This window comes from Nyctereutes procyonoides, unplaced genomic scaffold (assembly GCF_905146905.1).
Source record: "Nyctereutes procyonoides isolate TBG_1078 unplaced genomic scaffold, NYPRO_anot_genome, whole genome shotgun sequence".
Classification (NCBI taxonomy): domain Eukaryota; kingdom Metazoa; phylum Chordata; class Mammalia; order Carnivora; family Canidae; genus Nyctereutes; species Nyctereutes procyonoides.
This window is the reverse complement of record NW_026575140.1, coordinates 8419047-8444794: the sequence shown is the minus strand read 5'-3', so window position 1 is coordinate 8444794 and position 25748 is coordinate 8419047. Positions and strand designations below refer to the sequence as shown.

General features: G+C 44.6%; 1 protein-coding gene across 1 annotated transcript in view; it reads right to left on the bottom strand.

Annotated features, from left to right (window-relative positions):
• The window catches only part of TANGO6 (transport and golgi organization 6 homolog), a 210878-nt gene that overhangs the window by 10650 nt on the left and 174480 nt on the right, over positions 1 to 25748 (bottom strand). The window contains exon 18 of the mRNA XM_055306190.1: positions 5746 to 6599. Within this exon, the coding sequence (XP_055162165.1) occupies positions 6423 to 6599 (177 nt within the window). The 3' untranslated portion in view covers positions 5746 to 6422. The remainder of the gene's footprint in view (positions 1 to 5745; positions 6600 to 25748) is intronic.

Sequence of the window (25748 nt, the reverse complement as noted above, 5' to 3'; positions counted from 1 at the left end):
TGAGCCAGCCAGGTGTCCCTGGTAAGAATCCTTTCTGGTAGACCTGCTCGGGCTCAGGATTTCTCTCCAGGATGAGTACTAATAAGCTGGTGAGTGTACTTCCAAAGTGTGTTATTGCACCCCCATTGATGGTTTTGGTATATGGAGAACTCCAGCCCCTGGAGATTGCCCAGTCCTTGAATTATTTTGAGAGAAAGGTGTCAACATTTTGCTGGTGAAGGCTGAACCTCTATTTCATGGGTATTGAAGCAATGTCAACTGAGGGTAGGGGAATGTAGATCAGCACACACTTTTTGGTGGACATTTTGATATTAATGCTTAAAAATGTTCATAGCTGGGTGGCTGGCTGGCTCAGTCAACAGAGCATGTGATTCTTGATCTTGGGGTTGTGAGTTCAAGTCCCACATTAAGCTTAGGGATTACTTAAAAACAACATCTTAAAAAAAAAGTAAAAATGTTCAAAACACCATGATCCAATATTTAGACCTCTTGGGACCTATCCTATAGAAACACTTCAGTATGCATAGAGTTATGTTGAGAATCCCCAAAGAACCATTGGAAATTATAAACAACTCAATGGATCATCAAGAAACAAATGCTTAAACCAGCTGTAGCTCACCTATACCACAGAAGACATGGCCCATCACAAAGGAGAGGGAGCTGTGAGCACGAACAGGAGAGTGTCTCCGAGATATATAATTAAGAAAAAAATATGTGGGACACTATTTATGGTCCAATCCTATTTGGATTCTTGGAAGCAGTAATGCATGTATGTATTCATTTGAGAAAAGTGTGAAGGTAAGAAAGATCTGAAGGAGCATACACAAAAATGCCAGTGATAATCCTGGGGTAGGAGTGGAGGTGAAATTGTGGGTATTTTTCTTTTTTTGTTACATATGCATTAAATTTTGTAAGAGTTTATGTGACATATGTAGTCAGCAGACACACACACACACACACACACACACACACACAAGCAGCCAGGTAGCCTTACTTGAGGGCTCTATCACTGCTCAGCATCCTCAGAGGTGGCACAGGGCAAGCACAGGGGTAGTGGCGGGTGTCCCTCAGCGTGTCAGCAAAAATCAAACTCTATCTTCATGGGACACACGTGCTGAGGCTCACCTGGATATATGAACCCCTGAGTTTTCTTCCCAAACTGTGCTCTATACTCATTTGGGGGGTGGGGTGGCGGGAGAGGGTATAAGGTATTTAACAGATGTTCAAGAGTCCGCCTGAGACGCAGGAGAATTGGGGCCACGTCCCACCAAAGGAAGATAATAGCTCGCCTCCCTGTACTACCAGGTTGTTGGGAGAATCAGACAAGGTTGTGGATGCAGAAATGACTTTCCAAACAAAAGGGAACACAGAGCAACTGATCTCTCTATTCTCTGTCCAGCAGGGATGACAGAAGTTTGTGGGCAGTGAGGACAGTCCCTGAGCCCTCCTGGCGGTACAGAGCTCCTGAGGCAGTAGGGAGAACTGATGAGAGGGACAAAGTGGATGACCCTTCAAGTAAGTAGGCACAGCGCTTCCAGGGCTGACGGTGGGGGGTCTGCACTCCCTCCTTTCTTGCCAGCAGGCAGCCAGTGAGCCCTGCCAGCAGGGAAGAGTGCCACAGCAGGTTCCCTAGAAGACGGCTCCCCAGCCCCCAGCAGCATCTCGGTTCCAAGCTGAGTGGTGCATGCAAGGCAGACGTGCGCAGTGCAGTGAGCCGGCTGCATGTGACTGCAGAATGTCTGTGGCTGCAGAACTTGCTGGAGGACACAGCCAGACTCTCACAGGTCAGGCCTGGTCAGGGAACAGCGGTCACGGCTCCCAGCCTACCTGGCACTCAGCTCCCCTCGCCCACCCCCTCCCTGACCATGGACATTCTGGCTGAGAGTCTGGATTTCTGTGCAGAGAAACTACAGAAGCCAATCTGGTTTTGTACAGGTCAGATGAATCATCCTCCAACTTATTCCCCCCAACTGATCCGCTTTCAGATGTCTTAGCCATCCATCCACCACAGCAAAGCGCCCTGTGAATCACAGGCAGGTGGCAGGCAAGGCTCCGTTTGCTCACCGGCTCACAGACAGGGGGTGGGGGTTGGGGGTTCATGAGGTCAGATCAACACATTTGTTTCCCAGAGAAGGGGTTGGGGAAGAGATGGGGCTTCTCCCTTCATCCTGACCAAGAGAAAGAAAACTGGGTACAGGGACGCCTGGGTGGCTCAGAGGTTGAGCATCTGCCTTTAGCTTGGGGTGTGATCCCGGAGTCCCGGAATCGAGGCCCACATCGAGCTCCCTGCATGGAGCCTGCTTCTCCCCCTGCCTGTGTCTCTGCCTCTCTGTGTCTCTCATGAATAAATAAAATCTTTTTAAAAAGACTGTGTACAAAACTCCTTTGGGCTATATGCATTTCCCATTTTACACCATTCATCTATTTGGTCTCAAAGTACTTTACAAAAATAAGCTGAGGGAGGCTTCAGGTAGAAAGAGGTGTATGGCTGCCTGCCTTGCTCAGAGAGGTCCCTGCTCCTCTCGCTCACTCTGCTGTAGCCACATCGGCCTTCTGGCCCGTCCTCAAACCTGCCAGATACGCTCTCAGCTCTGGGCCTGTGCACCTGCCATTCCCTCTGTCCGGAATGCTCTTCCCCCAAATATCTTCATGGTCACTCCCTCATCTTCTTCTGACCTTTACTCAAATATCAACTTCTTGGGGGGACTTCTCTAAGCAACTGATCTGCGCCTACAGCTCCCATCTTCAGTAGCTCTGCATCCACTTTCCTGACTTAATTTTTCTCCATAGCATTTAACTTCACTTGACCTTCTGTCTACTTTACTGTTTATCTTATTTATTGCCCTTCTCCATCCCTTACAATGTAAGCCGCCCCTGAGGGTAGGGGTTCAGTCTGCTTTGCTCACTGCTGCGTTCTCTGTGCCTGGTACAGCATCTGTACATTGTAGGTGCTCGATAAATGGCTGTCACTGATGCTGTGATTTGCTTTGCTAACCTCCAGCCCCCTGGCTCCTCGGCCCTTATACCTATGGGTGAGCAGAACCACAGGAAAGGTAAAGGAATGGAGGAGAGAGGTGAAGAAAGGAAAGTATTGGGAAGTACGGACACATATGTGTGTGGAAAGATGGTAAGGAGCAAAGTGAAGGTCAGGAGATTTCTGATTAAGTAACAGAGGACTTGCCCAGGAAGAACCACAGGGCAGAGACTCTAAAGAATGTCCAGGATGTCACCTGAACAAAAACAGTTGATGCTCAGGCAGTAGACCTGGGGTTTGGCTGCAGCCAGGGTTTTGGGCCCCTGCATGTCTCTTGCTATAGGGCCTTCCTCTGTAGGCCAAGGAGCTGTAGACAGCTGGCCTGGAAACAGGAGGAAGAAACCAGGGAGGGAAAGAAGAGAGAGAAGGTGGGATAAGGCCAAGTAATGGACCACGTGAATGATCCAGGGGAGTCTGGGTGACAGACTGCTGGGCAATGGAAGGGACCAAAGGTGAGAGGCCACGGGAAGTTCAGTGACAGATAAGGGAGCAGACTGGAAGGGCAACAAAGAGACAGTAGCCTGGAGGAAGGGCAGAGATAGAAGCAAGGACATTGCTATTACACATTACATGGAACCAGACACACTCATGTGCCCTGGGGACGGAGGCATCACTATTGCTCCTGCCACCTGCCTGCCACGTGCCTCTTTCTTTCTTTGTTTTTTTTTAAGTTTTGTGTTTTTATTATCCTTAACTTCTTTAAGTTTACTTATTTTTTTAGTAATCTCTACAGTCAACATGGGGCTCAAACTCATTACCCTGAGATTAAGAGTCATTGCTCCTCTGACTGAGCCAGCCAGGTGCCCTAATCCTGAAGTTCTTTTTTTTAAAAAAATATTTTATTTATTTATTCATGAGAGAGAGAGAAGCAGAGACACAGGCAGAGGGAGAAGCAGGCTCCATGCAGGGAGCCCAACGTGGGACTTGATCCGGGGTCTCCAGATCAGGCCCTGGTCTGAAGGCAGCGCTAAACCACTGTGCCACCGGGGGCTACCCTATCCTGAAGTTCTGAATTCTCATGTTTTTTCCCAAGGATGGATAGAAATTATTATACATATATGTGTATAAATATATAAAAATATACCATAAAATATACTTATAAATTTGGAAACTTTTAATATTTTGGTCACATTTAGGAGGATTACATTATAGTGTCTTTCCCTTGAATTTGGTAATAAGGTCAGAAAAAGTTACTCTCTTAAATGGAATCCATCAAAATCAATAAAGAACAGATGCTGTTAGCCACTTGCCAAATAATTCAAATTAAGAGGCAATTGGGCAGCCCCTGTGGCCCAGCAGTTGCACTGGCTCCTCCCCTCTCTCAAATAAATAAGTAAAATCTTTTTAAAAAGAGAGTGAGCACCAGCAAGAGGAAGGGGCAGAGGGAGAGGGAGAAGCAAACTCCCTGATGAGCAGGGAGCCCTACGTGGAGCTTGATCTTAGGACCCTGGGATCATGACTTGAGCTGATGGCCCAACTGACAGGGCCACCCAAGTACTCCAGAGAAAATAGGTTTTGAGACTAGAGTTTCTCAGTCTAATCAAGGTGATCCAGTAGGACATATCTTCAGAAGGGGATGTGTTTAATGCAAACGAAGTTGTAAGTTAATCCAATCATTTAATATATCCAATCTGACGATCTGAAGTATATTGTATGGAGTCTGGTTAAAGGAAGGCCAAGAAACAAGAATTTTTAGGGCACATCCAGCTGATTGGATGATTGGATGAAAGGAGATTCTTCTCTGATTTGAAAGCCCTGATCGTGATTTTCTAGACATTTTGATTTGGAGAATGGAAACAAATCCAGCTACCCTAGCTAAATGATAATGTTTCTTAAAAACATCTAATTGCCTTTGTTCTAAATCTTTGCTTACTAAGCTAACTTGTGATCCATATGTGTCTGTAAGAAGGCCACTTGGAAGGAATGCCCACCACAAAGGTTCTAAGCTAAGAACCACATCTGTAATCTGGCCAGAGACAAACATCCTGTTGTTAATTGGCAAATAGGCATGCTTGTACATAGCTCCTTTGGGTACCTGTGAGTTTTCGGAAATTGTGTTTTGTTGCCCTAGGCCTGGTTACCCCAGAGAGTGGAGACAGAATTCTGTACCGAACCCTGCAATGCTAAGGATTGGTCAAGCAGCTGTGTTAGCCTTGTAAAGAAGTTGACAACAGGGAAGGCTTGTCTGAGGCAGTCAGCCTATTTCTATTTTTTGACCTCTTTCTCTCTCTTTTAGAAGATTTTATTTATTTATTTGAGAGAGAGAGAGAGAGAGAACAAGGAGGAGGAGGGGCAGAGAGAGAAGACTGCCCACTGAGCATGGAGTCTGATCCAGGGCTCCATCCCAGGACCCTGAGATCATGACCTGAGCCGAAGGCAGATGCTTAACCAACTGAGCCACTGAGGCACCCCTCTGTCTTCTCTTTTAGCTGCAATCAAAATTCAGAGGCCAAACTATAAAGAAAGAGGAGCCCATGGTGCTATATATGATAGGATTTCAATAAACTTAGCATCAGGTTACCATTATACTACACACTTTTCAGTGCTCCTTCCATTAACCCATTGTCTACCATTCCTCCCTAAAGGAGCAGAGAACTCTCTCATCTGAGGTGTTTATGGCTCTTCTGTCCTATAATCGGGATGACTTAATGAAAATAGTAGCAGCAGAGGGAGCTAAGAAAATGACCCAGGAGGACAAACACAGGGCTTACCCTTCATCTCTGGAAGATTCAACCAGCTTGACTCTCTTTTCCAGAGATCAAATCCTCCTCAATGCCACAGCTTTCCATCTCAATAGGAGAAGACCAGATTCAGAGCGTTATTCTTTCTAGCCAAAATGATTTTATTCCATTTTGCATGTTCTGGTAAGTTTGCTTCCCCTTCCTCCCCTCCAGATGCATCTCCGTACTCTGATATGCCTCATGAGGGGCCAAGGATGACCAGCTCTGTCTGCTCATTAGCACAAGGAAGAATCATCTCACCATGGAAGGTATGTGCACATGTGCCACGCAGGAGGGTGGTCAACCTCTTCAGCTCAAGTCACAATAAAAGAACGGTCAATTAGTCAAATTCTACCAGCTGAGTTAAAAAATATACTCCCATCAAGTAGACTTCCTTCTCTAAATGCTACAGGACAGTGAAAAATGTGCAGATAAGTGAGATTTGTCATCTTTTTTCTTCTAATAACATAAGCTTCAGGCTGGACGCAGGATGGCTAAATAGATGGTTTAGGAAGGTCAGCCTGAAGACACAAGTGACCAGAGACCCAAAGCCATCCAGGGTCAGCCACATTGCCAGCACCCAAGAGGCGGTGGAGCCACCTGCTGGAAGGTTTGGGCATCGCTCTGCCTGCTGGTCCTCTGCCTCCTTGATGGCCTTTGAACCAGGTCTATGGCAGGACCACAATCTTTTTCTCCAGCTTCTGTGGTGGGAAGAGGAAATTTCTCATAATCTCATCCAGCTCTTCAAGGGCCAGCTGGGCATGGAGCCTGGCCACGTCATCAGGCTCCAAACGTACCACGTGTTTCAGCAGGTGGTAGAGATCCTTGAGGACATCCCTCAGCACCTGTATGAGAGAGACACTGTCATGATTAGGTGTCTGCTGTGCCAAAATTTCTCAGAAAAACCCATCCACCTTCTTCAGCCTGAAAAGTTCTGTGATGAAACTCACAGGCTCCCTGAAGAAGATTCTGAATGACTTTCTCAGATGGAAGGAGGGGTAGCTGTACTGAGATAGACTTTCTTTGGGTTTCTCATGACCCTTGACACCAAACTATACCAGCCACGGGGGCTGCTACTCCTTTATCCCCAGGCCAAAGTATAGATCCCAGGCCCCTTCCTTCAGTCCCAAAGCATGGCATAGACCTCAGGACCACAGAGAGATCCTAATGCCAGATAGGGTTACTCCTAGAGCATAATTACCAGCATCTTCCTCTCCAGCTCCCATCTGTGGACACCCATCTGCTGAAATCTATCTTATTAGGAGACTCAGAAGGCTACCTATCTCTTCAGCAAGCATGCCTTTCCCTGCCACTGCTTTAAAAATTTTCCACCCCAGTTCCATCTCCATGCCCTTCCTTAAGTCACTCTAATTTTTTTTTTCAATTGCAACGTTGCAACAGGAAACAAGGGAGGGCTCTGTAAGATAGAGCCGCACCCATCTTTCACGTCTGATGCTCTCATCTTAGGCTCTGGTATGGAACTGGGAGGGTGCCAAAGCACCTACTCCCAGGAGCTCCTAATTTCCTCCAAAATCCACCTGGCTCTGGAGTTACAACTTTTAGCAGGAAACAGGTTTCAAAAGAACAGGGAAACTCAGAGTAAGAGGCCTCAGGGATCAGCTGGCCAAACTGGAGACTGAAGACACCAGGTTGTAGGGGGTCACGTGACTTATCTGTGGCTTCTTGGGAAATTTCTTCTGGTCTAGGGCTCTTTGCCTCAAAAACTACTATTTTTGGATCAGGTACCATATTAGGTATTTTTCATATATTATCCAATTTTTATGCCAGTCATATACTTATTAGCCCCATTTTACAGATGAGAACATAGATCAGAGGGTTATATAACATCCCAAGATTACACAGGGAAAAAATGGGGGAGCCAGATTTTAAACATCCAGAGCCAAAGTCCTTATTTATTTTTATTTATTTTTAAAAGATTTTATTTATTTATTTATTCATGAAAGACACAAAGAGAGAGAGGCAGAGACAGGCAGAGGGAGAAGCAGGCGCCATGCAGGGAGCCCAATGTGGGACACAATCCCAGGACTCCAGGATCACGCCCTGGGCCAAAGGCAGGCGCTAAACTGCTGAGCCACCCAGGGATCCCTTATTTATTTTTTTAAAGATCTTTTTTTTTAAAAAAAGATTTTATTTTATTTATTCATGAGAGATGAGAGACAGAGACACAGGCAGAGGCAGAGGGAGAAGCAGGCTCCAGGCAGGGAGCCCGACGTGGGACTCGATCCCGGGACCCCAGCATCACGCCCCGGGTCGAAGGCAGGTGCTAAACAGCTGAGCCACCCAGGGATCCCCTATTTTTTTAAAGATCTTATTTATTTATTCATGAGACACACACAGAGAGAGGCAGATACATAGACAGAGAGAGAAGTAGGCTCCACACAGGAGCCCGATGCGGGACTCGATACTGGGACTCCAGGATCACGCCCTGGGCGGAAGGCAGGTGTTCAACTGCTGAGCCATCCAGGCGTCTCTCTTATTTATTTTTACTGAAAAGGTAATACAGTACAAAAAAGTACATATTAAAAAAGAAGTCTCGGGGGTGCCTGGGTGCCTCAGTCGGTGAAGGGTCCAACTCTTGATCTTAGCTCAGGTCTTGATTTCAGGGTCATGAGTTCAAGCCCCACACTGGACTCCACACTGGGTGTAAAGCCTACTTAAAAAAAAAAGTCTCTCTTCTACTCCAGTCTCTTAGTCTCCTTTCTCAGAGGATATCACACTTAATGGTGAGAAATGTTCTATGTGTTTGTAAGCATATACATATATGTGCCTCCCCCCCACCCTTTTTAAATCCACAGAATTATATTTTTTGCTGTTATGTGCCATCATTCCCACTGACTTACTCTATTTTGAAGATCTTTTGTATAATTGGTACACATAGAAATACTTTTTTAAAAAAATGTTTTATTTGTTTATTCATGAGAGACACACACCGAGAGAGGCAGAGACACAGGCAGAGGAAGAAGCAGGCTCCCTGCAAGGAGCCCGATGTGGGATTCGATCCCAGAACTCCGGGATCACACCCTGAGCGTGAAGGCAGACGCTCAACCACTGAGCCACCCAGGCATCCCCCAGAAATACTTTTTAAAAAAATTGGCTGCATAGGGCTAATGCCACACAATTTATTTATCTGCCAATGAAACTCATTTTTAAAAAATCTTTTGATATTGCAAATACTGCTGCAATAAACACTCTACTCCCTAAGTCATTGCAGACACGAACAAGTATATCTACAGGACAAATATCTAGAAATGGAATCGCTGGGTCAAAAGGTAACACACATACAAAATTTTGATAGATGTGGCCAGAGAGTTGCGATAATCTACAATTCTATGTGACACTATATTCTTATCACTGCTACATACGTACTGTAAATTGTTTATCTCTGCTTATCCACCAAGTGAAAAATAGCATAGGGCTGTTTTAAATTTGCATATTTCTAATAAATACATAAACTATATATTTTTCTAAGTGTAACTGAAATTTACCATACTGATTTGTAAGAGCTCTTTGTATATAAAAAAAAGGTCTATCATTCATAAGTTGCAAATATTGTTTGTCATAGTTAGCTTTGTGAAATTTTTTTCCAGTAGAGAAATCTGCATTTTTGATGTAGTTAAATTTATCAATTTTTCCTTTATGGTTTCTGGATTTTGTATTTTGCTTAGAAGAGGGCCTATAATATCAACCACTATCCTATGCTGTATTGTCTTTATTTATTAATAATGCCACCTGACATGCATCAAGTTGGGTCTATTTCACTACATGCAAGCATCTCTGACAATAATTGGTTTAAATGGTCTTTAAAATTTTTTCTCACCACTTTATTTTTTAAGGATTCATGGATTGATTGATTGACTTATAAATGTAGGCCTCATGGGGCTTGAAATCGTGACCCTGAGAGTAAGAGTCACATGCTCTACTGACTGAGCCAACCAGGCACTCCTCTCAGTACCTTGGAATGTCAAGCATTGGCTGTATCCTGAAGTTTATGCCAATGTGTAATTTCCAAAAATGGAGAAAGATCAGAAAAAATGGAATAGGAGCATGTAGACATTCATCCATTTTTTCACTTTTGTGGCTTTTCATAGAAGCCATGTAATAAATATATATAGTAGCTTATGTGCTCTAAACATGGACTGTCTTTAAAAAATATATATTAAAAAACTGGCTGCTGGGGCACCTGGGTAGTGGTTGAGCATCTGCCTTTGGCTTGGGTTATGATCCTGGGGTCCAGGGATCAGGTCCCACATTGGGCTTGAGAAGTAGGGAGCCTGCTTCTCCCTCCGCCTATGTCTCTGCCTCTCTCTCTGTGTCTCTTATGAATAAATAAATAAAATCTTTCAAAAAAGAAAGCACCTGGTTGTCTCTAGGGAAGGTAACTGGAGAGGGATATGAGGGAATTATGTACTCTTGTACTTTTTAATATTGTATTTTATGAATATATTACCTACTACAGAATAAATGAGCTTTTTGCTTGACTGAATTAACTACTAGGCAAAGGTTTTCCATAACACCATTTAACAGGTAGAAGAGGTATAGAACCTGACTTTAAAGGTTTACTGTCTGATAGGGAAGATAAGTCATACACATAAATAAAGAATACAAAACAAAATACAGTAAGTGTCCTAACAGAGCACAGAAAGAGTATAAAGAGAGGTTATAGGAAACAGAGGTCACATTTTAGGAAAAGGAAGTGAACTGGAGATGGTGAACAGAAATGATAGGAAATGTACTGTAATGATACAGTCTGAACTATGTGGGTCTATTTATATGTGATATTTTTGATACAGTACTATAAATATATCTTCTCTTCATTATCATTTTCTTACTAACATTTTCTTTATTCTAACGTACTTTACTGTAAGGAGACAGTATATAATATATATGACATATAGAATATATATTAATAGACTGTTTACATTATCAGTAAGGCTTCTGGTCAACAGTCAGCTATCAGTAGTTAAGTCTCTAGGGAGTCAAAAGCTACATGAGGAGTTCTGACTGCACCAGGGTGGGGGTGGGGTGTGGGCATCCCTAACCGTTGCATCATTCAAGGGTCAATTGTACATGCTCTGGGCTTGAAGTCCCCTGAGTTTTCCACACAAGTATGCTAACTGTGTAGCATCACATATCTTGGACTTGCTAAAGAAGAGAGAAAGAGCTTTTTCCATACATTGATATTCTTTTTAAAAATTTTTTATTTATTTATTCATGAGGGGGAGAGAGAGAGAGGAGGGGGGGGGGGGCAGAGACACAGGCAGAGGGAGAAGCAGGCTTCATGCCAGGAGCCTGATATGGGACTCGATCCCGGGTCTCCAGGATCACGCCCTGAGCTGAAGGCGGCGCTAAACCGCTGAGCCACCTGGGCTGCCCCATACATTGATATTCTTTAAGAGCATGGATGATGGGGAGTAGAAAGAAGAATGTAGGGGAGAAGGGGCATATAAAACAAGCCCCCAGGCCACTCACTAGTCTCCCTCTTGTTCCCTGTGTACCAGGTGTGCTGGTGGGGTGGGCTTTCTTTCTTTCTTTCTTTGAGCAAAGCTCCTTCCCAGTGCAAGGCCTTTGCATATGCTGTTCCCTCATCCTGGAAGACTATTTTGCTTCCTCTTCACCCAGCAACACCTACTCACCCACAGCCTAAAATACCCCTTCCTCAGGAATGCCTTCTCTAACTCATCTAGGTAAGTCTTTTTACTCTGCCTGTAGTTCTGTTTGTAACTTATATCATAGTTGTAATTTAAATATTCATTGTGTAATTAAAATTATGTTTTCCTCTCTGGATCACATATATTGTTGACACTGAAGCCTTATCTTGCCCTGTTCATTCTGGTGTTGTCCCAATGCCTCATATAGTGATTGGCACATGGCAGAGACCTAAAAAATTTATGAATGAAAGAAGGCATGTTTGCATGTTACTGCTGACCAGTTTCTCACTTGGTAAAAACTAAAAATTCTAAGAAATGCCAAACAACCAGGCTTCCTACATGGGTATGTGACCTGTGTAGTCACAGTAGGTTCCCCAGTCAAGAAGGGCCACATGCTAGGTTAAATGATCTGCTATTGTTGTCTTAAAATTCTTAATAATTTTATCTTTGGATGTGTATTTTGTAAATGAAGCACAGGGGAACGCAATATGCCTGACACATTTGTCCACCATTCTTTGCAAGTGATTCCATGCCACATGAGCACAGAATTCTGATGGGCCCACAACGTGTGGGGTTTCAGCAAGACAAAGCCAGTAAAAGGGCAGCATGTTTGTTATATTCACAACTGAACAAATGGAAACACTGATAGCCCAGAGAGGCTGTACTTTCCATTCCAACCAGAACTTGCTTCCAATGCAGAAAGAAGGCAATGGCTTTCTAAGAAACATGGATTAGTAAGGTACCCCATAATATCCTTTATGTTTAGCCAACTATTTATTCTGAAATTGATGATATACAGGAAATAGGACAATATGCAGTTCTTGTTCCTTTCAGTCCTTTCTTATTCACCAGTAAACTGAAGGTAAAGACTATTGGCAGAATGTGCACATATTAAGAAGTGAAATAAAAGCAGTTGAGCTAGCTTTGTGCAGTTTCACTGTTCTGCTAAAAAGGAAATACATATGCATGTATAAACTACAGAATACAATTTGCATAATTTTGGTGATTCCACATATGAGTTAAATGCTCTTTTTTTCAAAGGTTTTATTTATTTATTTGAGAGAGAGAAAGTGCATATGCACACTGGAGCAGGGGTGGATGGGTGAGGGGGAAGGGACAGAGGGGGAGGAAGGGGAAGGGGGAAAGAATCCCAAGTAGACTCTGTGCTGAGTGTGGAGCCCAACGCAGGACTCAATCTCATGACCCTGAGATCATGACCTGAGCCGAAACCAAGAGTCAGAAGCTCAACCACCCAGGTGCCCCGTGAGTTAAATGATCTTATATCTGCATTTACAACTGTCTTTGCACAGTAGAAAAATGAACTGTAAAATTCATGCTAATAATTTCACATTTAAAATTTTCTCTACTTAGAACAACATTAATAGCAAATAAATACACGACAAGTCGAGGGTGAGAAAAATTGTCAAAGAAAGGAAAAAAACTTTATATACCATTAACAGCATGTTTTCCTTATTTTTTTGAACCAGGGATCCCACATTTTCATTCTGCACTGGGCCCCACATACTATGCAGTTGACCCTGCAGGTAACTCTCAATGCTCCTTGCCCAGTGCCCCCACATAAAGTGCCTGAATACTCTGAGCAAACCTCATAGAGATGCTGTCCCATATATGGGGCAGCTATTTCCAGGTTTTCTCAGGGAGCTGCTGAGATGTAATAGGAGTGGGTCTCCTAGCACAAGCGCATCTGATGCTGACTAGGCAGGGGAGGGGGGGCTGTCCCCACTGCCCTTTGGTAACCTCTCTCTCTTTCCTCAAGGCTAGCAGTATAAAAAGGAGAGATGATTCGCGAAAGAGGATGACTCCCCAGAGCTACTGCCTCATGATTACTCACTCATCCAATAATCATTATTAAGGGCCTACTTCGTGCCCAGGCAGTGTGCTGGTGATAAAAGTGTGAATAATGCACAAACCCTACCCTCTGGCAGCTACAGCCTAGCGGGGAGGCAGACACACACACTAGAGAGTATGATCTCCTCTCCAAGTGGTAAGCTCCACACTTCTGTGGAAGCAAAGGAAGGGATTTCTGCCTGTGAAGGTGGGTAGAGGGAGAAGATTTGCCTACCATATGATAGGGGCTTCACTCTGACTTTTATTTGTAAACAAAGGGTAGCACCATGGAATGACTTGGGGAAGCTTTAGCAAGTACCCTCAGCCTCAAGCCACCTCCAATAAATGCAGATTCTAAGCAAATCTGGCCTGCTTATTATGTGAACACAGTGTAAAGACAAGTCTCCTGACACTCCTTCTAATGGCTTTCAGCCTGAAGTGTCTCTTATATAGAAATTCTAGGGTTCCCACTGTTTATTACAAGGTCATCTTTTTTCTTCTTCTAGAGGAATCTTTCACCTACTCAGAAATATCTTTGAGAATTTTTGCTAGAGCCTCCTAACATTCAAAATAAGGTTAGCTTTTACTTGTTAAAAGGAGAAGTTCTAAGGCATTCTGTTCTGCTAAGGTACTCTGCTCCTTCCTGGTGTGGGTAGGAATTCTCCCTTTGGCACTGTGTGTCCTTAAAATAACAACAATGCTTGTGCAAACACCACTTCATGCTCGAGGGGCACTGAGTTCCTTGTTATCAGTTACCGGATCTCCTTTTTTGGGTAACTGAGTGTTAGGCAAAGGCTCCTTAATTAATGGGTCTATTTTAGCAACCCACCTTGGAAAGGCTTCTTCCCAATCCCTGTATCACTGGGGATCCCACACATCACAGGACTTCCTCTGGACTCCCCAAGGATCAAAGCTTCCTGACAGCCGGGGATTGTCACCAAATCCCACGGATCACGGGTTGAAGACAAGGAGAGTTCAAAGGTAAAGTTACTCACAGGAGCCACTGTGGTGGGCAGGATATAGGCAATCCCACGGAGGAAACCTTTCATTAAGAGTTCAACAACACCTGCCCTGCTCTTCATTCCCCACCCTCCGCATGGAGGCCCAACGACTCTAGGGAAATGCAAAGGGGACACAGGTGTGTGTGGGGTGGGTGCATCTTATCCAGAGGAGATCTGGCTTAGCTTTTTGTAGCTGGTGGTTGAAAGAAACATTTTCATCACCTGAGAAGCTCTTAGGCCAGGGGTATCTTAAAGCAGTACACAGATTCTTAGTCTGAAAACTCTTTGGAAAGGGGTGGGGTTCAGGTATTGTCTTAAAAGAATTTAGAGCTCGCAGGCAACACACACATACAAAAACACACGTGTGCACGCATGCACATGCACACACACACTACACACATGGTGGGTCCCAATTGGGTGAAGGTCTGCATGCAGGTGGTGAAAGAATTCACCCAAGGTAGAACAAAGGAGATAGAAGTTTATTGAATAAACTGCAAGGAAGAAATGGGCAGGACAGCAAAGCAGAGACTGCTGCTAGGAGGCAGTGGTAGGAGGCTGTAGTTGAGGAGAGAAGAGAGGAGGTACGGGAACATATGAAATTTTCCTTTTATGGTACCTACGCTGGGTTGTAGGTAGCCCATTGGCCACCTCGTGCTCATGGATATTTTGAGGTGGATTGTCTAATAGCCTGCTTGCATTCAACCCAGTGGTCACTGTGGGCCCTTTTACCTTAGGTATCCACTGCTCAAGTCTGTTGCCTACAAGTGGCCTCTACAACACACACACACACACACACACACACACACACACACAGGCTCTCTCTCTCTCTTCCTCTCCTCTCCTCCCCCTTCCTCTCCAGGCGCCAGTTCCTTTCCTTGAAGCACATAAGGCTGATGCTTCAGGAACACTGCCAGTCTTTAGGGTTAGAACCAACTTAGAAGGGACACCTGGGTGGCTCAGTGGTTGAGTGTCTGCCTTCCGCTCAGGTCTGATCCTGAGGCCTGGGGATCAAGTCTTGCATTGGGCTCCCTGCAGGGAGCCTGTTTCTCCCTCTGCCTATGTCTCTGCCTTTCTCTCTGTGTCTCTCTTGAATAAATAAAATCTTAAAAAAAATAAAAAATAAAAAAAAGAAACGGCTTAGAAAAAACCAGATGAGGAATGAAAGCTGGTGCAGCCACTCTGGAAAACAGTATGGAGGATCCTCAGAAAGTTGAAAATAGAGCTACCCTACCACCCAGTAATTGCACTACTAGGTATTTACCCCAAAGAGCCAACTGTAGTAATGTGAAGGGGCACCCACACCCTAATTTTCACAGCAGCAATGTCCGCAATAGACAAACTACGGAAAGAGCCATCTGTCGACCAATAAATGAATGGATAAAGAAGATGTGGTATACATATACAGTGGAATACTAATCAGCCAAAAAAAAAAAAAAAGAAAGAAATCTTGCCATTTGCAATGCTGTGGATAGAATTAATGGAACTAGAGGGTATTGTGCTCAGGGAAATAGGTCAGTGAGAGAAAGACAATTATATGATCTCACTCATATGTGGAATTTAAGAAACAGAATCATAGGGAAGAGAGAAAAAAAAGATGAAATCAGAGAGGGAGACAAACTATAAGAGATTCTTAATCATAGGAAACAAACAGGATTGCTGGAGGGAAGGGGTAACTGGGTGATGGACATTAAGGAGAGCATGTGATGTAAAGAGCACTGGGTGTTATTTTTTTTTAAATTTTATTTATTTATGATAGTCACAGAGAGAGAGAGAGACAGAGACAGAGACATAGGGAGAGGGAGAAGCAGGCTCCATGCACCGGGAGCCCGATGTGGGATTCGATCCTGCGTCTCCAGGATCGCGCCTTGGGCCAAAGGCAGGCGCCAAACCGCTGCGCCACCCAGGGATCCCAGCACTGGGTGTTATATAAGACAGATGAATCACTGACCTCTACCTCTGAAACTAATAATATATGTTAATTAATTGAATTTAAATTTAAAAATAAAAAGAGTACCCTTAAAAAATGCCATTGGACTCTTGAGAGGGACTGCATTGATTCTATAGATGGCATTTGGTAGTATTGACATTTTAGCAATATTAATTTTTCCAGTCCACAAAGGTGGGATATCTTTCCACTTATTTCTATCATCTTTGATTTCTTGCATTAGTATCTTACATTTTTCAGGGCAGAGATGTTTCATCTCCTTAGTTAACTTTATTCCTAAGTATTTTATCGTTTTTGATGCCATTCTAAATGGGATGAGTTTATTTTTCAGAAAATTCGTTGTTAGTATATAGAAACATTATTGATTTTGTATGTTAATTTTGTATCCTATAACTTTTTTCAAAGATTTCATTTATTGGGATCCCTGGGTGGCTGCAGCGTTTAGCGACTACTTTGCCGGGCGTTCTGGTGACCAGATCGAATCCACGTCGGTCTCCAGTCATGAGCCATTCCCTCTGCCTGTCTTCCATCTCTCTCTCTCTCTGTGTGTGACTATCATAAATAAAAAAAAAAAGATTTTATTTATTTATTCATGAGAGACATACACACACACAGAGAGAGAGAGAGAGAGAGAGAGGCAGAGACACAGGCAGAGGGAGAAGCAGTCTCCCTGCAGGGAGCCCAATGCGGGACTCGATCCTGGAACCCCGGGATCACGCCCCGGGTCAAAGGCAGGCGCCAAACAGCTGAGCCACCCAGACATCCCTGTATCCTGTAACTTTGATTATTGATTTAGATCCAACCAAAATTTGAGTCTTTAGGAATTTCTACATACAAAGCCATGTCATCTGAAAATAAAGACAATTTTTCTTTTTCCTTTCTAAGAAGAAAAGAGCACATGAGGCAGGGCATATTAATAAGGAAATGCTGTGAGCAAAAGACTGCCTTGGGCACACAGGTGCACTTTCAATGGAAAAGCAGGAAAACAGTGTTTGGTTCTTTCAATGAGCTTGACCTGGAACATCCTAGAAGCAGTGGTTTTATCTTTGAGTTGAGATCAAAAGAATAAATGGCAAATATCTTTCTTTATAATTCCTAAATGTATTTATTTGATTATAAAAGCAACATAACCACATGATTGTAAACGCAATATAACCGAAACACAGAATACTGAAAGAGGAAAAAAGTCTTTAGTCAAAAACTATCTGACACAAGCTCCAGTAGTAAAGACATTTAGTAATTAGTAGATTCATTTACAGTTTTCAAATATTTTTTTTAGTATTTTTAAAAGTTTCTTTTATTTATTTTTAAGTAGTCTCTACACACAATGTGGGGCTCAAACTCAAGACCCAAGATCAAGAGTTGCGTACTCTTGGGACGCCTGGGTGGTTAAGTGGTTGAGCGTCTGCCTTTGGCTCAGGGCATGATCCTGGGGTCCTGGGACTGAGTCTGGCATCAGGCTCCCTGCAGGGAGCCTATTTCTCCCTTTTCCTATGTCTCTGAGTCTCTCTCTGTGTCTCTTATGAATAAATAAATAAAATCCTAAAAAAAAAAAAAAGAGTTGTGTGCTTTTACTCTTCCAACTGAGCCAGCCAGGCAGCCCTATTTTAATATTTTAAAAATCATTTATCAAGGTGATTTTACAAGTAGAACTTGGGTGGATGAAACTACTATCCTTTTGTGATCACGTGGGATCAATAAGACACAACACAAATGGTCACAAGTAAGACATTTACAGAAATAACTATTGAAAGAGGCTATCTAGCAGAGGATTTTCCATCTATAATTTCTTAATATTTAAGGGAAAAATGGGTTGCTAAATATAAAAGGATAAAAAAGTTAAATGCTAGGATACCCTAGCTGTTCTCAGAAAAATCTTCCCATAGAACCAACACAAGGCAAAAAAAAGATGAGAAAGAAAGCTCAATTTTGTCCAATCCTATCACCGACCAGTTGTGACTTCTTTGTGGCTAATAAATAATTGGGCACAAGGACAGAAACAGGGAAGTTAGACACTGAGATAGAAGGTAGGGGCAGACAGGAGAATGGGGGTGGGGTGGGGTGGTAGAGACTGGAGTTAGTGGTGGAAACTGGCCTGGCAGGCAAAAAAGATTCTCTATATTGGGGCCCAGAAGGAGCCCCCAGAATCTTACTGTTTCTGTTTACAACATGCTGGAATAGAGCATTTGGTGTAGTATGAATCTGTCAGGAGGCCACAGGCCATCTACTAAGGGTCCTCATTTTGACCACTGAGCCTCCATGTTAAGACCAGTGTATGACTTGGTGGCTGAGGGCAATGAGAGTGAATAGATGGGACTAAGTGTAGGGTCAAGGATCAACAGAGTACAATGCAGCCACCTTTTCCCAAACCCTGTGCAGGGGGCGCTCTGCTAAGCATTCTGGGTAAGGAGGACCTGTGCCCGTCCTTCAGGAGCTCACCTCCAGAGCAGGGAGACAGACACACAGAGCTGAACCTAATGGCCTGGTGGCAGGTGAATCGGGTGTGGCAAATAATGGTGTTCCCTATCCCTAGCCAGGGAATCTTGAGCAAATGACTTCAGCTCTCAGAACACCAGTGATCTCAGGGGCAGCCCCCGTGGCGCATCAGTTTAGTGCCACCTGCAGCCCAGGGCGTGATCCTAGAGACCCAGGATCGAGTCCTATGTCGGGCTCCCTGCATGGAGCCTGCTTCTCCCTCTGCCTGTGTCTCTGTCTCTTTCTGTGTCTCTCATGAATAAATGAATAAAATATTTTAAAAAAAATTTTTTAAAAAAGAACACCAGCGATCTCATCTGTAAAACGGGGATAATACTGCCACCTTCTAAGGTTGTTGTAAGAATGAGAGTTAATGTCTATAAAGATCCAAGCACAAAGACTTGCATATGATGAGTGCTAAATAAGTGGGGGTTGGTTTTTCAGTCTCCCTCACTCCTATGGTAATCTCTGTGCCCTTCTTGTCACTCTTCTATCAGTGAGGCCTAGGACAGAGCCTGGCATGTGGTAGCTCTGGCGTGTAGTACATTTTTGACAAATAAATGAATGAATATATATAATAACAATAGCTAATCCTAACATAAAACCTGTTATGTGCCAGGTGGGTTCTAGGCATCTTATCTACAGTAACTCACTTAATCCTCACAACACCACGATGAGAGAGGTACCATTATTATTCCAGTTTGTCCTAGGCCACAGTGCCAGTAATAGGCAGAGCCAGGATTCAAACCCTGGCAGCCTCACCTGGAATCAATGTTCTTTATTAACTACTACGCTATTTCTGCCTCTCGAAGTGGTTATTTTCCCTCTGCCGAAGTGGGAAGCATAAAGCACACTGCCTACCCTACAGGTTGATTGTGGGATCAAAAGAGATAATGCATGGGAGAGTACTCTGCATGATAAGCCAGGGGATATATAACTCAAGGTATTGTTGCTATTATTACTCCAACATTGAAATAATTGGGTTTACCACCACGGGGCTAAGAAGATGAGGGGAAAGGCATGGCTCTGAAAATGAAAGAGAGAGAGGAGAGGCAAAAAAAAAAAAAAAAAAAAGAAGATAGGAAGACTACGAATAAACGGAGAGGAATTAGAAAAGGTGTGAGAGGGGGTAAAGAGATTCAGTGCAGAATCAGGGCCAGAGCCGGTCCCTGGCAGTTGGGAACACTGACTGTGCTATTCCACGGGGCTGGGGGCAGCAGAAGGAACTCGCTGGGCAAGCAGGCAGGAGCCGGTCTCTGAGGGGGGCGGCGGGAGCAGCCTCTTTAAGATAATGGGCAGGAAACAAATTGGGGGAGCAGAATGGAGGAAGACAGTTTGGGCCTCATTCAGGGAGCTGTGGCCTGAAGAAAAATGAATGCTTTGCTGATAAAACCCAGACCTTCACTTTGATGGGTGTATAAAAATAAATTAGGCTGATTCAAATAGAAAGGCTGGGCGATGGGAGAGTCGGCAAAGAACGACAGGATTACTAATATCTAAGAGATTTCTATCTGTGCCTGACAGAGAATCTCAAACATGCTGAAGTCCGGGGTAGCATCATTATCAATCCTTTTCAAAACCCTTTTTGTTTCCAAAGTATTTTTTCTCTGCTAGACCTAGCGATACATGGCGTTTTTACCCTTTCTGGATTGCGTCTGGCTGTTAAATAGGGAGGGTGTCTCGAGTGCAGAGCGGATGAGGGGAGTATCACACGTGGTTTTCATGGAAGAACGGGGAGAAAAATTTTAACTGGTCAAGTGCCAGAAATGCTACAGGAACACAGACAGGTTGGCGGTTTAGGGACAAAGATCGAGACGGCCACTACGGCTAACCCCCGGCAGGGGTGACAGCTCAGGAGGCCTACACAGCAAGTAGGTGACCGCACTTACCTACAGGACACCTAGGCGCGTGCTCCCGGGCGAGCCGAGGCTGAGGCCTGCCCACCCAGGCTCCGCCGAGGCTCCGCCGAGGCTCCGCGGCCCGAGAGCAGGGCCCGAGAGCAGCGCGGCGCCGCCGCAGCCAGCTCGCCGCCGGGCCAGGAGCCGCACTGCCGTGGCGCTAGGAGCAACCGTGGCGCCGTCTTTCAGTCTTTAAATAGCAACCCGAGGAAGGCAGCAGCTTTCCTTCACCCCCACACGCTCGGAAATAGAACAAAGAAGACAGGAAAAATGGCCGGAGTGTGTGCAAAGGCAGCGGGCTGCGGCTTGTGGGAGAGGAGGGAGAGGAGATCGGAGCTTTGTCCTTAAAAGGTGATTCCAATCCCAGCTTTCAAACTGTACTCTGTGACCCCAGGTGGGGAAAGGGCTCCACTTTCCTGGCCTCGGAGGCTCCCCACGCAGACATCCTGCCGGAGGAGTCCAGGCCTATTCCCTCCTGGCGCCTCCTGGCGCCTCCAGGCCTGACGCCTCCCACGGGGGATTAGATGGTGCCTGCAAAAGGCTCACGACGTTTACTGTTTACTACGTTTCAGTCGCTGTGCTAATAAGCTCTTCGCACACATCATCTCATTTAATCCTATGAGGTAGGTGTTATTAGGCCCAGTTGACAAGTTACGGGGTAGCGGGACGGCGCCTGGTGGCTCAGTTGGTTGAGCATCCAGCTCTTGATTTCAGCTCAGGTCCTGATCTCAGGGTCATGGGTTCAAACCCCACACTGGGCTTGGAGCCTACTTAAACATACAAACAGGGACACCTGGGTGGCTCAGTGGTTGAGCATCTGCCTTTGGCTCAGGGTGTGATCCCAGGGTCCTGGGATCAAGTCCCACATCAGGCTCCCCGCAGGGAGCCTGCTACTCCCTCTGCCTATGTCTCTGGCTCTCTCTGTAGTCTCTCATGAATAAAGAAATAAAATCTTTAAAAACAAACAAACCAGACAAATTAAGGAAAGGTGATTTAGGGTGGTTTCAGTGATTTGCTCAAGGACACAGCTAGAATTCAAACCTGCATCTGTGAAGTCTAGCTCTGAAAACCTTGCTTTTAAACATGTGCAATTACTAGGAAATCCAATATGCAAGAGGAAGCTGTGGAGAAAATGTGACCTTTTCCCCCACACCATCAACACTGTTTATCTGGAGGGAGTCAGGCAGGGAGGAGGGGGAGCTGTAACCGGGCTCCTGGCTGACCATAAGGTTTGGGTTTCGTTTAGGGCACCAGTTTGCTTTAGGGCATCCTGCACCACTCCAGGCTCACCCAGGTCACACAGCTTCAGGTCTAGCTTGAGTTGCCCAGATGGGAAGGAAAGCTCAGTCTCCTGAGGGCATCTGCTCAGTGGAATACTAGGCTCTGGGCAAGATGCTTCAGGAACAAAAAGGTCATACAATCAGACCAAAGGCCGGAGAAAACCAGTCACTGACACATCAGAGGCCCTGGCAGGATTTACATTATGTACTAATATGTACGTGGCACGGACCAGACCAGAAAAAGGAACCCGGCTACCCACACCAAAGTATGGCTACAGAGCCCAGACTTTGAGCAACACTGTCATTCTAGGTAGTGGTTCTCCATCCTGCTGCATATTACAATCCCCTGGACAATGTGTAATAGGCCTGGGCCCCCACCTCACACCTAAGAATCAGAATCATAGGGGTTGGAACTCAGGGCTTTTTAAAAAAATGTTTTAATTTATTTTTACAGTTTTTATGCTCCCCAGGTGACTCTAATAAGCATCCAGGATGCAGTAGTGTGGGAGGTTTGGAAAAAACACTGGGTAGGAGACTAAGAGTTATGCCACAGTTTTGAAAGTAATAACACTGCTTGGGAAAAATCTAAGTGCCAGGAACAAGGGTGACGTGATTTGGATATAACCTATTACACGTCTTGGAATTTTCTTACTATCAACAATCGGGTTTTTATTTTCCAGAAAGGGGATAGGGTCAAAGAATTTTTTTTTAAGATTTTATTCTTAAAGTAATCCCTACAGAGGCGCCTGGATGGCTCAGTCAGTTAATCATCTGCCTTGGGCTCAGGCCATGATCTCAGGGTCCTGGGATTGAGTCCTGCGTTGGGCTCCCTGCTCTACGAGGAGTCAGCTTCTTCCACTCCCTCTGCCCCTCCTTCCTCTTGTGCTTGCTTTCTCTCTCTCTCTCTCTCTCTCTCTCTCTCTCTCTCACACACACACACACACACACACACACACTCTCTCAAATAAATAAATAAAACCTTTGAAAAAATAAGTCATCTCTACACCCAACTTGGGGCTTGAACCTACAACCTCAAGATCAAGAGTCTTACACTCCACTGACTGAGCCAGCCAGGTGCCCATCAAAATCATTTTGATCGGGGATCCCTGGGTGGCTCAGTGGTTTAGTGCCTGCCTTTGGCCCAGGGCACGATCCTGGAATCCCGGGATCGAGTCCCGCATCGGGCTCCCGGCATGGAGCCTGCTTCTCTCTCTCTCTCTCTCTCTCTCTCTCTCTCTCTGTCTATCATGAATAAATAAAAAAAAAACAAAATCATTTTGATCCACAAATTGGCACCGCATCTTTTTTCCAAAATATTTAAAAAATTTGTTCTTAAACGTGTATATGAAGTGCAATTCTGAAGACAGAGAAAGTTAGAAGCTACCAACAGGTTTTCTTTAAGAAAACGAAAGGATAAAATAAATGCAGCTGCCTCCATTGCTGGGTTAGCTGGAATGATGGCAGAAACCTCTGCCCAGACAGGAGGAATTAAAGGAAATACATGTGTTCAAATTTTGACTTTGACAGATACACACACACACACACACACACACACACACACTGCTGTATAGTGTATATCTATGGTGTGTGTGTGTGTGTGTGTGTGTGTGTGTGTGTGTGTGTGTGTAGAAGCCAAGTTCTGAAATGCAGAAGGTTCTGGCTGCACATCAATATCCCATCCTGTCACTCTGCCTCAGGACCTTCTCCTTGCCTATCTGGGGACAGCATGTCTGCAACCCAACTGCGAAGAAAACGTTAGGCGTTTCTCTGTAAAAGGAGGCAAAATTCCCTCCTAGCAAGAACTTGTTTGTACAACTTCTGTTCTTGGGGAAACCTGGACTTTGGAATTCTGGGATTTCCAGGTTAAGATCTAGGAATCTATTTATCATAAAGGCAGGTGGAAAGAGATGTAAGAGATGTGTTCCATGCCTCTTGAAGAAAATATTTCATGAAAAAAAAAAAGAAAATATTTCATGCACTCAACAAATATGCATCAAGCACTTATTTTGTGCAAAGCAATATGTAAGATTTGGGAAGAGGAAAGTGAATGGAATGGGTAGTCAAATTCACAGAGACAGAGAGAATGGTGGTTGCCAAGGGCTGAGGGAGGAGAAATAGTTAGGGTTTAATGGGTGCAGTTTCAGTTTCGAAAGATGAAAAGAGTTCCAATGGATGGGTGGCAGTGCTGGTTGCACAGCAGTGTGAATATATTTAAAGCTACTGAACTGTACACTTAAAAAGGGATAAGATGGTCAATTCTGTCTTATGTATCTTTTACCACAATTTAAAAAGGGGGGGGGGGCTGGTGTGTTCAGGGGCTTGCAGTCCCCTATTGACATCAGACATGAACAAATCATTCCAATATCTACTCTAGTCCAGAGCTGATATGTAAAGTACTGCAGAGCCTAGAGAAGTGATTACTAACCTTTAAAAAATATTTATTTACTTGAGAGAGAGAGAGTGTGTGGGAGTGGGGCAGAGGGACAGAGTCTTAAGCAGACTCCTTGCTGAGTGAAGAGCCTGCCCAGGCTCCATCTCACGACCCAAAACTAAGAGTCTGGCCACTTAATCGACTGTGCCACCCAGGTGCCCTGTGATTACTAATTTTACCTGAGCAATCAGTAAAGACTTTTCACAAAGAGTGTAAAATTTAAGTACAGTCCTAAAGGATGAGAATACAAGTTTATCAGATGGACAGGTGAGGGGAAAAGAAAGCATTCAAGGCATAAGAAATAGTAGAGACTGCTCAGCGGGGAGCCTGCTTCTCCCTCTCCCTTTGCCTTTTCCCCCTGCACGTGCTCTCTCAAATAAATAAATAAAATCTTTAAGGATAATAAAAAAGAAATAGTAGGGACTAAGATGTGGAGGCAAAAAGCAGTATGCAGATGATCTGGGGCTGGCATGAGGTTGTCAGGGCATCTGAGGAGAAGGATGGAAAGGGAAGAAATAGAAAAGTCGCGCGGGGGGGGGGGGGATCCAGAGCATAAAGGGCCTTGTGTGTCACGTGAAGGAGCCTGGGCTTTATCTCATGGGCCAGGGTAAAAATGTGAGCTGAGTACTGGACTTCAGCAGCTCTGCATTTGGAAAGACCTCTCCAGCTGCAGTTTCCTTGCCATGCTGACTGACCACGTACCTGTGGATTCTAGAGAATTAGAGTGGAACAAAGTGCAGGGTTAAGGAAACAGAAGTCCTAAGAACAAGAGTTCGTCCCAATGTACCTGTAACAGTTCACCCTTTCCTCAAGTATCATCTCAGGCCGGTTCTTATTAGTTCTGTGTCAACAGCCAAGGGGGCAGTAAGGCAGCCTGGGTCTGCACTCAGTTCTACTTCCTGCTGGTTTAACCTGTGCATTTATTTATTTATTTTTTAAGATTTTATTTATTTATTCATGAGAAACACACACAGAGAGAGGCAGACACAGGCAGAAGAGAAGCAGGCTCCATGCAGGGAGCCCAATGTGGGACTCCATCCTGGGACCCTGGGATCGCGCCCTGAGTCAAAGGCAGACGCTCAACCGCTGAGCCACCCAGGTGTCCCTGACCTGTGCATTTAAATGTAAAACATTTTGGACCTCAATTTTCTTAACTGTAAATAGAGTTAATAAGCTAAATATTTATTTCACAGGGTTGTTAGGAGGATTCCACGAGCTCGTAAATGTGAAAACCTTGGTGCTTTGCCTGGCATACAATAAGCCCTTGATAAATGTTATATTATTATTAAATACTAAACCTCCGAGAACATGCAATTTATTTAGAGCCAAGTTGCTATAAGAGCAAACAAACCATGGGGTGATGAGTAATGAGCTGGGACAGACCCCAGAGCATCAATCTTGTCATTTCACGTCACCCCAAGGTACACTGAGTCAGAACTCGACCCTT